This window comes from Phyllobates terribilis, unplaced genomic scaffold, assembly GCF_046119375.1.
Source record: "Phyllobates terribilis strain yellow unplaced genomic scaffold, ASM4611937v1 Scaffold_3__8_contigs__length_932513732, whole genome shotgun sequence".
Classification (NCBI taxonomy): Eukaryota; Metazoa; Chordata; class Amphibia; order Anura; family Dendrobatidae; genus Phyllobates; species Phyllobates terribilis.
In genome coordinates this window covers 423973809-423987013 of record NW_027362763.1, presented here as the reverse complement: position 1 = coordinate 423987013, position 13205 = coordinate 423973809, and the positions used below count along the sequence as shown (strand labels likewise).

At 43.2% G+C, this 13205-nt stretch overlaps 1 protein-coding gene across 7 annotated transcripts in view; it reads left to right on the top strand.

Annotated features, from left to right (window-relative positions):
• Positions 1–13205, top strand: part of SNX14 (sorting nexin 14) — a 100975-nt gene that overhangs the window by 25264 nt on the left and 62506 nt on the right. For 4 of the 7 annotated variants that reach the window (XM_073675662.1, XM_073675661.1, XM_073675664.1 and 1 more), the window contains exons 10-12: positions 3493–3537; positions 3632–3712; positions 4306–4420. In XM_073675662.1, coding sequence (XP_073531763.1) covers positions 3493–3537; positions 3632–3712; positions 4306–4420 — 241 coding nt within the window. Of the gene's footprint in view, positions 1–3492; positions 3538–3631; positions 3713–4305; positions 4421–5783; positions 6006–13205 lie in introns of all 7 variants that reach the window. The other 3 variants (XM_073675658.1, XM_073675660.1, XM_073675657.1) reach the window with 1 other exon arrangement.

The following is a 13205-nucleotide window of genomic DNA, read 5'->3' as shown; positions in this document are numbered from 1 at the left end:
TGTGGAAATGCTGAAAATAAGGAAATGATGTGCACTAATGTTACACGTGTTAGTAATTGTGCAAATAGAGATGGACTCTTCTAGATCGTATGTCATTGGCATAAGCTGCCATTATAGAAGTGTGTTCTATTTTTTATTTTTTTTGCTGAAGGTGGAAAATTCGTTGTAGAATTAACTAGTACCTATGTGCATGAAGTTCATAGGGAACTTGTAACTAGTTTCATTGTGCCTAAACCATGGGCAAAATGAATCATAGCCTGGCTGTTCAGCCCCAGCCAGGTATGATTTACTCTGAAACGCTGTACGGCTTGTCAGAAAAAAACGAATTTGGGAGATACCGGACTAGTCCAATGTTGTCCCTGTTCAACTTCTCCCCACCCCACTCCAGTTGATTGACAGGTCTCTCCTTTGAATGTAAAACATACCTGACTAAAATTGTGCAGCCAGGCTTTTGCTTCATGCTGCCCGTGGTCTGTGCAGCATGAATGTAATGACAGATTCCCCTTAATTAGATCTTATCTACATACTGCAGAAATGTTACTTTTTTTTTAGAATCTGCATTATACCCCCATCGTTGCAGACTTTGCTGTGAATTCCTTGTGGATGAGGAATCAACAAGACCTGAAAAGAATACACTTTCTACATAGTTTAGAAAAAAAAAAACTCCCATCCTCGTCCATGTCTCACTTGCCTGATCCCCTGCTAGTCCCTTCACAACTTGGCATTTTGCTATGACGTCTAGTTTCAGTGACACGCTGCAGCACCCACATGATACAGTGTATTGAAAAAGTATTCATACCCCTTGAACTTTTTCACATTATACCCACAAACTTAAATGTATTTTATTGGGCTTTTATGTGATATACCAACACAAAGTAGCAGGCATTTGTGAAGCTTAAAGGAAATGATACATGGTTTTCTTTTGATAATATGTCTGAAAATTGTTATGTGAATTTGTATTCAGCCTTTTGTAGTCTAGTACCCCTAAATAAAATCCTTAGTGACCCATTGCCTCCAGAAGTCACATAATTAGTAAATTGAGTACTCCTGTGTGTAATTTATTCTCAGTATAACTACAGCTGTTCTGTGAAGGCCTCTGTAAACGTAAGAACACACCAGACAGGTCAGGTATAAAGTTGTGGAGAAGAGTAAAGCATGGTTAGGTTATTAAAAAAGAAAAAAAAAAAAGCCCAAATATGAAAAAACTGATCGGCATTTTCAAACAGGAAAAGACAAGTGTGAATGGGTCAAGCTAAGAGAGACACTCTATATAACTAACAAATTAAGGAACTCTAAAATGCTATAATATGTAAACATTGAATATATGAAATTGGAACAGCATTACTGCTGTAAAAAAAGTGCAGATACTTGGCACACAAATTGGCCAATTAGTGTGAGCCCAATGGCCAAAGACAAGGCGTACCCCTTTTTGGGACCGCAAACCTAACATGATGCTAAACGATTGGGCTAAAGGACTACAATTATATGAACAGCTAGGATCAAGCTCTAGTTAAAAACTCCTTAGGCTGATGGGACGAGTGCTCAGTCAGATGGTGTGTACTACAAATGTAAAAAAAACTGACCGGCACTTCCAAACAGGAAAAGACAAGTGTGAACAGGTGCATGCTAAAAGAGCCACTGTATTTAACAAATTAAAACTGCACTCTGAAATGCTATAATATGTAAACATTGAATATATGAAATTGGACTTAAAGCCTACAATAATACCTGCCCATATAATTGTAGGCCGAGCAGAGGCATCATGTTGGATTTAGGGTCCCAACATAGGGGTACACCTTGTCGTTGGTTGTTGTGCTCACACGAATTGGCCAATTTGTGCGCCAAGTACCTTCATTTTTTAAAATTTTTTCTACAGTAGTAATGCAATTCTGATTTCTTATATTAAATGTTTACATATTATAGCATTTCAGAGTGCAGCTTTATTTTGTTAAAAAAAGAAGCCCAAACACTGAACATCTCATGGTGCACTATTCAATCCATCCTCATCCATCATCCAAAAATGAAAGGAGTATGGCCCAACTGTTAACCTAACAAGACATGGCTGTCAACTTAAACTGACATCCTAAGCAAGGAGAACACTAAGAGAAGCATCCAAGAGGCCCATGGTCACTCTGGAGGAGCTGCAGGGATCCATAGCTAAAGTGGGAGAATTTGTCCACTGGACAACTATTAGTTGTATACGCCACAAATCTGGCCTTTTATGTAAGAGTGGCAAGAAGAAAGCGATTTTTGAAAGCAAGCCATAAGAAGTCATGTTTACAGTTTGCACAAAGCCATATAAGGGACACATCTAACATGTGGAAGAAGGTGCACTGGTCAGATGAGACCAAAGTAGAACTTTTTTGGCGAAATGCAAAACACTATATGTGACAGAAAATGAATACTGCACATTACCCTGAAAACACCATCCCCTCTGTCAGACATGATGGTGGCAGCGTCATGCTGTGGAAATGTTATTCTCAGCAGGGACAGGAAGCGGGTCAGAGTTGATGGGAAAATGGATGGAGCTAAATATAGGGGAATCCTGGAGAAAAAACAATTAGTCTGCAAAAGACTTGAGCCTGGGGCATAGGTTCACCTTTCAGCAGGACAATGACCCTAAACATACTGCCAGAGCTACAATGGAATGGTTTCGATCAAAGCATATTCATGTGTTTGAATGGCTTAGTCACAGTCCAGACCTAAATCCCATTAACAATTTGTGACAAGACTTGAAAATTGCTGTTCAGTCGCTCTCCATCCAATCTCACCGAGTTGGGCAAGCTTGCAAAGAGGAAAGGGCAAAAAATTTAGCCTGTAGATGTGCAAAGCTAGTAGTGACATACCCCAAAGACTTATGACCATAATGTTGCAGCAAAAAATGGTCCAACAAATTATTGATTAAGGGGGTCTGAATACAAATGAACATCACAATTTTAAGTATTTATTATTTAAAAATATTTAGAAAACCATGTATAATTTCCTTTACAGTTCACACATACTTGCTACTTTGTGTTGATATATCTCATAAAATCTCAATAAAATGTATTTAAGTTTGTGGGTGTAATGTGAAAAAAATGTGGAAATGTTCACAGGGTATGAATACTTTTTCAAGACACTGCATGAGATATCATTGCTGAAGGCCAAGCTCTGAAATTGTAAGCAAAATCCAAACCGATTTGGTGCCTATTTCCCTGTGGATTCTTGGAGAATTACTAGCAATGTCATCATAGCTATTCCTTTTATGTGTGATTTTAGCATTATAATTGGATGTGGCATCTTTATCTTACAGCTGTGTGACCTTTCCTTTTGTTTGTCAATATAATAAATTAGAAAAATCTACTTAATTTAATCATAAATGTAAGAGTTTGCTTTCTAGTTAATTGTTTTCTTTTCCTGTGCATGAGCTAATAGATATGTTCTTAATATGTGTATGCAACACCATATATATATTATCCATTTGTAAAGTAAGTGAATGTTTGTTTTTTCTAGGATAATGTTAATCGGTTACTCCTTATTTTCATTGACAATAGCCCTGTGAGTATTATTTTTGTATACTATTTGATCTTCTAGTCTTCTAAGTTCTATTCATTATTTTTTTTTAACATGTGGCCATTTAATTTTGTTTTAGCCTGAACAAGCAACTGAGCCGGCTTCCAGTTTGGTACCATTCCTCGAAAAATTTGCAGAGCCTAAAAACAAGAATCCTTCGGTACTTTCCATGGTTTGCTTTAAATGACAAATCATGCTCTTCTTTAATTAAATCTAAGGTGAAATTTAACTGAAGTCAATGACAATTAAAATGTATTACAGATATTTTTTGGTGTCCTGTTCTGGGCACTTGAACTAAAAAGAAAAAAATAGCAATAATTTATTGATAAAAATTACATATCTATTATTATGCAAATTGCCTCTTCAGAGAAAAAGAGGACTTGTACTCTATAGCGCCACCTATTGGAAGCAGCAATCCTACAAGTCACAATCAACCCTTTAACGAGTCGTACAATATGACTCTTTTTCTCTGAAGAGGCAATTTGCATATTAAATTTCCCCAGAGGAGCATTGCATGGCGAATAAGCCTCCTTACCTTGACAGAGCTGGTGTGTCACTCTCCATAAGGAGAAACGTTACCCCTTAGACCACATATCTGTTATTTCAATGATTGAATTACCTGTGCTGATTCATTTAACATACCCTTGTGGATAGCGCTGCTTTATTGTTTTTGCTAAATCATGCTTCTTTTGCCTGTTTTATGTTGTGTTTTACCAGCTTCTTAATGATGCAGTGGATTTATTTAATTTCCAGGTCCTGAAGCTAGAGTTGAAGGAGATCCGGGCAGAGCAGGACCTTCTTTTTCGCTTCATGAATTTTTTGAAACAAGAAGGAGCTGTGCATGTTTTACAGTTTTGCTTGACTGTGGGTAAGTTAATGAGACACCTTTTAAAAAAATATGCGCACAAAAGCCTTGCTCAAGCTAAAAATAATAAGAATGCTTTAAACTCTTTGCGACATTTGCCGTAAGTTTACGTCATGGTCAGAAAAGGTTTCCCACAAAATGATTTACATTTACGTCACGGCGATCATGCAGGCATAGGAGCAGTGCTCGCCTTAAGCAAAAGCCGAGCCCCGGCTGTCAAAGCCAAGAGCGGTGTCCGCAACGGGCCATTTAACCCCCTAAATGCTGCGATCAATAGCGAACGCAGCATTTCGAAGGCTTGGAGAGGGAGGGGGCTCCCTCTCCCTTCAGATCTGAACCTCCGCGATTTCATCACAAGTGCCCGATCGATGCTATAGCAACCCAAGCTCGTCATGAGGACTTCTGAGTCTGCCAGCTACGGTGGCCTGTTTAGACCTTGCTAGCATGTTAGGCTTCTGTCAGTGCAGCACTGACAGGTATAACGAATTGCAATTTGTTATATCAGCGATCAATGTAGTAAAAGAAAAAGTCCCATAGAGGGACTAAGTAAAAAAAAAAAAAAGACACAAAATAAAAAATTATTTTTTTCCCCCAAAAAAATATGTATATTTATGTTACAAAATGTGTACTTTTTTTTTTTTTTACCGCTACGTCTGCAAAGCCCCAATCTATAAAACTGTCAACTATTTAACCTCTTCCGTAAACACCGTTAAAAAGAAAAAAAAAAAAAGTGTCAAAAAAACGATGCTTTTCCCCTCCCCCATGACAGCACACCTTGTGAGAGGGATCCACCCCACCAAGGACAAGAAACCATCTGAAATAAAAGGGCGGTACCTCTCCCTCACTTCAGTTGGTTTCCTGTCCTTGATGGGAACCTGTCTGAAGAAAGGTGTCCATACTTACCTGGGCCTGTTCCGGTGTGGAAGAGCGGGCACCAGCCTCTGCACCGGGTTCCAGGTTCCAGAAGCGCCGTCCGCGGTTCCCTGGAGCGGTGTCCGAGCGTGTGCCGGCGGTGAGGAGGGCTCCGGCTCCCCGCAGACCGCTGCACTGTCCTCTCCCTGCCGCAGGCTCCTGGCTGGCCGCACGCCTGGCGCGGCGTCTTCCGGGTGTGACGCGCCTGATGTCACGGCGCGGTGCACGCTGGGAGAGGCGTGCCCGATGACGTCGGGGGGGGCGGCACCCGGATCCAATATGGCGGCGCCCTGTAAACGCTTGCCGGCCGGCTTTTTTTTTTTTTTTTAAAACATCGGCCGGTGGGTGCCAGGAGTGGGGAGGACACAAGAACCGGAGGAGGTTTGGATGTACCCTATTTAAGGTAGAGGGGTTGTCCTGGTCAAACGCTGCCTATACTCTTGTGGTGTTGCAGCTATGGCAGACCAGGACAGCCAGGAGCAGCAGCAGCTGACCCCTCCATCTCATCAACGCCAGCGGAAGAAGCAGTCGGACGCCTCTCACACGGACAGCCGCTCCAGCAACCGCAGCGGCAGCAGGAGAAGTAAGGTGTCGGACGCTTCAGGGCCATCCAGAAAGGATTCATCTTATGTCCCGCCACAGCTTCCGAATCCGGTACCCTTTTGTGACTTCAGGGGTGAGTGATCTTCGTGAATGTCACTTAATAGTAATGGAAAGTTATTATGTGCTTCATTCCTTAGGAACCTAAGAAGAGTAGCGCCAAACAGAAGCACAGGGTTTGCGCCTTATGCCAGCCCCCCCTTTCTATAGATTGGCAGAAACAGCTTTGTGCAAGCTGTATTAACCAAACCATAGTGGAGAGCTTTTCTCTGAAAGACTTACTAAAGGGGAAAAAGAGAACCCATAAGGATATCTCCTTCGACTATGATTTATCCTCCCAGTCAGAGGATCTTTGCCTCAGTGATTCAGCATCCTCCTCTTCATCAGACAGTGGTAGGCCCTGTTTCCCTATTGAGGATACTGACAAGTTGGTCAGAGCGGTCAGATTTACCATGGGGTTGAGGGAGGAAAAGGCAGCCAGGTCCCTGGAAGGCATTATGTTCGCAGGCCTGGGGGTAAAAAAGAGACGCTCCTTTCCAGTGAATCCTAAAATTCAGACCCTTATAGACCTGGAATGGAGGAAGCCGGAGAAATCTGGAGTGTTGCCCTCATCCTCTAAAAGGAGGTACCCCTTCGAGGATAGTGTCTCTGGGTCCTGGGATAAAATTCCTAAAGTTGACGGGTCTGTCGCCCGATCATCCAAAAGATCGTCCCTACCCCTGGAAGATTCGGGCAGTCTAAAGGATGCTCTTGATAAGAAGGCAGATTCCTTCCTGCGTCACACCTGGGAAGCGGCGGCAGGGGGCCTGAAACCAGCGGTAGCAGGCACTTGCGTCGCTAGGTCACTCATGGTGTGGCTTCAGCAATTAGGAGACCAGCTCAAGGATAAAAAGATATCCAGAGATAAAATCCTCTCCAATCTGACTTTGCTATAAGCAGCATCCGCTTTTCTGGCCAACTCCTCAGCGGATTCTGTTAAACTTGCTGCCAGGTCTGCAAATTTGTCTAATGCTGCCAGACGAGACCTGTGGCTCAAGGGTTGCCCAGGAGACCTACAATCTAAACATAAACTATGTTCCCTTCCTTGTGATGGTAAACTCTTGTTTGGCCAAAAACTGGACGTGCTTTTGGAGAAGGCTGGCGACAGGAAAAGAGGTTTCCCAGGGTTCACGGGGGACACAAAAAGGTCCTATTTTCGGAGGAAGAGATTTAACCGGGGTCGCCCTCCCGGAGAAAGGAAAAGATGGGAGCCCAGATCTAAAAAGGACTCTGGTTACATGTTTGGGGGCCATCCTCCAGTACCAAAAAATCTTCCCAATGACGCGAGGCTAGAGGTCGGGGGAAGGCTTTCCCATTTTATCCCAGCTTGGGAAGCCATCACTTCAAATTCCTGGGTGTTGAGTATCATAAAGAACGGCCTAAAGATACGCTTCAGTCAGGTCCCTCACCGAACCTTCATGATCACCTCCAGGAGGTCCAGGGAGGAGCAGATAGCCCTAGAATCGGAAATGTTAGATTTAGTCAACAAGCAGGTACTTCAAGAAGTTCCAGATTCACAATGGGGACGGGAATTTTATTCCCCCCTGTTCATGATAAAAAAAACAAATGGGTCCTTAAGGACCATTATCAACCTCAAAAGTCTAAATCAGCTGATAGAGAACCAGACTTTCAAGATGGAATCAGTGAACTCTGCAGTAAAACTCCTACACCACAATTGTTTCATGGCAGTTATCATGGCAGTTATCGACCTAAAAGATGCCTACTATCACGTCCCAATCCATCCAGACAACCAGAAGTACCTAAGGGTAGCCCTGTTCATCCAAGGAGAATTGAGACATTTCCAATTTACTGCCCTACCTTTTGGACTCTCGATAGCACCGAGAGTGTTTACAAAGGTTATAGCGGAGGTGACAGCTTTTCTCCGAATCAAAAACGTGGTGATTGTTCCCTACTTGGACGACTTTCTGATAATAGGGAAGTTGGAGGACCACTGTTCCTCTCAACTTTTAGAGGTCAGGACAGCTTTACATCAGCTAGGGTGGTTGATAAATATTCAAAAATCAAAACTATCCCCCTCAAGGACTCAGATATTTCTGGGCTTGACCCTAAATTCCCAACTCCAATCCTGCTTCCTCCCGGAAGACAAGATTTGCAAAATAATCAGCCTGGTTTCAAGGGCCATAAAGTCTCCTGTGATGTCCCTGAGAGGAGCAATGTCCCTACTAGGCTCCATGACTTCCTGTCTCCCGGCAGTTAAATGGGCCCAGAGTCATATGAGGCTTCTTCAGTGGGAGGTCCTGTCAGCACAAAAATCCTTCAACGGACATTTAGAAAAAAGACTATCTCTTTCTTTGGAGACAGTAAACTCCCTCTCCTGGTGGACAAACAGGGAGAATCTGACCTCAGGCTTACAGTGGTCCAGACCAGTCGACCATACAATTACAACAGATGCAAGTGGCTCTGGCTGGGGGGGGTCATCTAGCAGATCTCTCAGTTCAGGGGCTCTGGCTATGTCACGAAATAGAGGCATCATCGAACCTAAAAGAGCTTTTGGCAGTGGAGAAATCACTGATAGGCTTCCTTCACCACATACAGGGTCGCCATGTCCAGATCAGGTCCGACAATCGGACGACAGTAACTTATATAAATCACCAGGGAGGAACAAGATCTCGCTCCCTTATGGTAGTGGCAAACAGAATCCTGCATCTAGCAGAACAGCATCTCCCATCCCTCAGTGCTCTTTACATCCGGGGGGTAGAAAATTCAAGGGCAGATTTCCTCAGTCGCCACACTTTAAGACCAGGAGAGTGGGCTCTAAACCCGATAGTCTTCCAACAGATTATCCAGCTATGGGGGTCAGCGGACATAGATTTGTTCGCCACCAGGGAGAACAGGAAGGTGGAGAGATTCTGTTCACTAAATCCAACAGAGAATCCAAATGCTGTGGACGCTCTCCAGATACCCTGGAAGTTCGGGAAGGCCTACGCGTTTCCACCGATAGTAATGATTCCGGCAGTTGTGAGGAAAATTCGGGAGGAGGGGGCGAGGATAATTCTGATAGCCCCCTTTTGGCCAAAGAGACCCTGGTTCTCCCTGCTTCGCCTAATGTCGATCTCGGGTGCCTGGGTCCTGCCGGACAGGCCGGACCTTCTCATCCAGGGGCCGATATTCCATGCACAAGCCAAAGGTTTCCATCTGGCGGCTTGGAATTTGAGAGGTTGTTACTGAGCAATAGGGGGTTTTCCCCAGGCCTAGTTTCCACCCTATTGGGTAGTAGGAAGCCCATAACAACTAAGATTTATTCCAGAATCTGGGGAAAATTCCTGGATTTTATAGACTCCCCATTGTCGGATAAACCTCCAATTAAAAATGTCCTAGAATTTTTACAAAAGGGACGTGACCTGGGGTTAGCTACGGGAACACTTAAAGTTCAGGTATCCGCCCTAGGGTCGCTCTATAATTGTAACCTGGCGGGGAACAGATGGGTCTCTAGATTCATTAAATCCTGTTCCAGAGCTAAGCCAGTTCGGGCCCTCAGAGTTCCTCCCTGGGACCTGAATTTGGTTTTAAACGCACTCTCTGGCGACCCATTTGAACCCCTGCAGGTTATCTCTCCAAAGTTCCTCACCCTCAAAACCATTCTCTTAGTGGCCCTAACGTCAGCCCATAGGGTGAGTGACCTGCAGGCCCTTTCTGTTGATCCCCCATACACCAAAAATCATGAGGACCGGGTCGTTCTGCGTACAGATCCGGCATACCTTCCGAAAGTAGTATCCAGATTCCACTGTAATCAGGAGATTGTGCTTCCCTCTTTCTGCAGTAACCCTAAAAACTCCAGGGAGGTTAGGTTCCACAATCTAGATGTTAGAAGGGCATTACTACAGTACATAGACATGACTAGTCAGTGGAGGAAGGACAAGTCCTTGTTTCTGGCCTTTCAGGGGAGTAGGAAAGGTCACGGGGTATCAAAGGGAACTATTTCTAGGTGGCTTAGGGAGGCCATTTGTCTAGCTTATACATCTACAGGTGTTCCGGCAACGGACTGTATTAAAGCTCATTCCACCAGAGCTGTAGCAACCTCCTGGGCAGAGAGAGCAGACGTCTCGATTGACCAGATATGTAAAGCTGCTACTTGGTCTGCACCATCCACCTTCTACAAGCACTATCGGTTGTATCTATCCTCCTCTGACCTTACCTTTGGGAGAAGAGTACTTCAGGTGGTGGTCCCTCCCTAGGGTGCTCATATTCTCCAAAATTCTCTCAAGGTGTGCTGTCATGGGTGAGGGGAAAACACCAAGGTTACTTACCGGTAGCCGGTTTTTCCTGAACCCATGATGTCCTCTCAATGCTCTGTAATCTTTCAGACGGTTTCCTGTCCTTGGTGGGGCAGATCCCTCTCTCAAGGTGTGCTGTCATGGGTTAAGGAAAAACCGGCTACCAGTAAGTAACCTTGGTGTTTTTCATCATACTGCCAAAAAAGTGGAATAAAACGCAATCAAAAAGTTGAATGTAAATAAAAAGTGGTATCGCTGAAAGTGTCATCTTATCCCACAAAAAAACAAGTCGCCACTCAGCTCCGTCAGCGAAGAAATAAAAATTATAGCTCTCAGAAAAGAGGGTTGCAAATTTAATTATTTTTTTCTATAAAATAGTTTTTGTGTAAAAGTGCAAAACTTAAAAAATGACATAAATGTGGTATCTCTGTAATTGTACTGACCTGAAGAATAAAGCTGCCTTATCACTTTTACCACACAGTGTACGGCATAAAAAAAACCCCAAAAAACAGTTCCTAAATTGCTGATTTTTGTTCATTCTGCCTCCCAAAAATCGGAATAGAAAGTGATCAAATAATGTTACATGCCTGAAAATGGTGCCAATAAAAACGCCAACTCGTTCAACAATTAACAAGCCATCACATGGCTGTCAGCAGAAATATAGAATAATTATAGCTCTCAAAATATGGGGATGTAAAGATTTGTGTGTCCAAAAAAAGCACATTTTAGTGTGTGACAGCAGCCAAGCATAAAAAAAACTATGTAAATCTAGTATCTCTGTAATCGCAACGACCCGAAGAATAAAGTCATGTAATCACTTACACGACATGAGAAACGGTGTAAAAAAATGAAACCAATTCTTCACCTGCTGTAGATTTGTTCATTCTGCCTCCCAAAGATCACAGTAAGGCTCGGTTCACATTTATCCTGCTCTCTACACTGAGCGCTTACACTAGGGTTGTAGTGTAAACCTCTGAAATACGTAATTCAGATTCCCTATGATGAGGCAGATGGGGACACTGTATACGCCGTTTGGCCTATGATTTGGCGGTGTCTGTCTTTAAGTGTGCATAAAAGCGAAGTCGCCACAGTTTTGTGCACCTCTGAAAAGAGGGACACCGCTGAACTGAGGCCAGATGAGTCCAGAGAAACTATGCTGCTTCATTATAGTGAATAGATCAGTCAGGGGTTTTATCTGAATCACATTATCATCAGAGATTTAGATGAAAACCCCAAAGTAAGTGCTCAGCATAGAGCTCAGGATAAATGTGATCTAAAATGTTATGTGAATTGTTCCCAATAAAAGTTTCAACTCAGTCCACAAAAAAGCAAGTCCCCACTCAAGTCTGCCATTTGTTAACTAAAATATAGTGGGCATCCACGTTACTGGTAGCACAAAGGCTCTAGAAAATCCATATGGATCCTTGTCCCACAAAGAAATCCAATGAATTTTGCGCTCCCAAATCCAAATGCACCCCTTCCTTTCGGAGCCCCACTGTGTGCCTAAACCACATTTATCGTCCACATGATTGACATTTCCGTAACAATAAGAGCCCATCTAATTTACGGGTACATGTCTTCAGAAGCACGAGCTGGGCTTAATATACAGGCACTACAACGTACTGGCCACTACAATGGCAGATTTGTGTTTTTCACTTAGCAACATCCATTGCTGCTCATTTCTGGAAAACACCCATGGAGTCAAAATCATCACTACACCTGTAGATAAATTTGCAAAGTGGGGTCACTTGAGGGGGAATTCTGCTGTTCTGGAACTTGGGGGCTTTGGTGCCAATTTTACCCATTTTCCCTTGCAAAATTTTAAAATTTGGGGCTAAAGCAAAAATTTGTGGTAAAATTATTTTTTCTTCACTGCCCAAAGGTATAAAATTCTGAGAGACACCTGTGGTGTCAATATGATCACTGCACCCTTAGATGAATTCAGTGAGAGGTGTAGTTTGTAAAATGGGGTCATTTATGGGGGTTCTGCTGTTCTGGCACCTCCGCGGCTCTTTCAGTGTGTCATGGCACCCACAAACCATAACAGTAAAATCTGCATTATAGTATGGCGCTCCTTCCCTTCTGAGCTTTCATCTCTGCCTAAAAAGTATTCCCTGATGACATGCAGGGTATTGGCGCACTCAGGAGAAATTGCACAACATACTGTGAGGTCCATTTCTATTAGCCCTTAAAAAAATAAAACTTTGGGGCTAACAACATTTTAGTGGTGAAAATGTAATTATTCTTTCTTCACCACCAAATGGTATAAAATTCTGTGAGGCACATGTGGTGTTAACATGCTCACTGCAACCCCTAGTGGAATTCATTGGGGGGGGGGGGGGGGGGTGTAGCTTGTAAATTGGGGTCACTTATGGGGGATTCCGCTGTTCTGCCACCTCAGGGGCTCTGCCAAAGTGACATAGCACCCTCAAACCAGCAAAATTTGAACTCCAATATGGCACTTCTTCCTTTCAGAGCTTTACACAGTGCCTCAAAAGTAGTTTTTGACCACATATGGGGGTATTGGTGAATTGAAAATTAAAATCCATGGCCAAAGCTGCATTTTAGTGCAAAAACTGGTAATTTTCCATGTACTCAGCTCAATGTTATACAACTCTGTGAATCGCCTGAGGGTTAAAAATGCTCACTACACCTCTAGATGAATTCCTCAAGAGGTGTAGTTTCCAAAATGGGGTCACTTACGTGGGTTTCTGCTGTTTTGGCATGTCAGGGGCTCTTCAAATGTGACATGGTATCTACAGTCTATTCCAGCCAAATTTGCGCTGCAGAACTCAATTGGTTCTTCTTCCCTTCCGAGACCTGCCGTGCGCCTAAACAGTTGTTTTCCAACACATATGGGGTATCTGTGTACTTAGGAGAAAATGGACTGTTAAATTTGTTGTGTAATTTCTCCTGTTACCCTTGTAAAAAATGCAAAATTTGGGGCTGAAGCAACATTTTTGCTGGAAAAATGTATTTTTTCTGTCACCCATGACGGCACA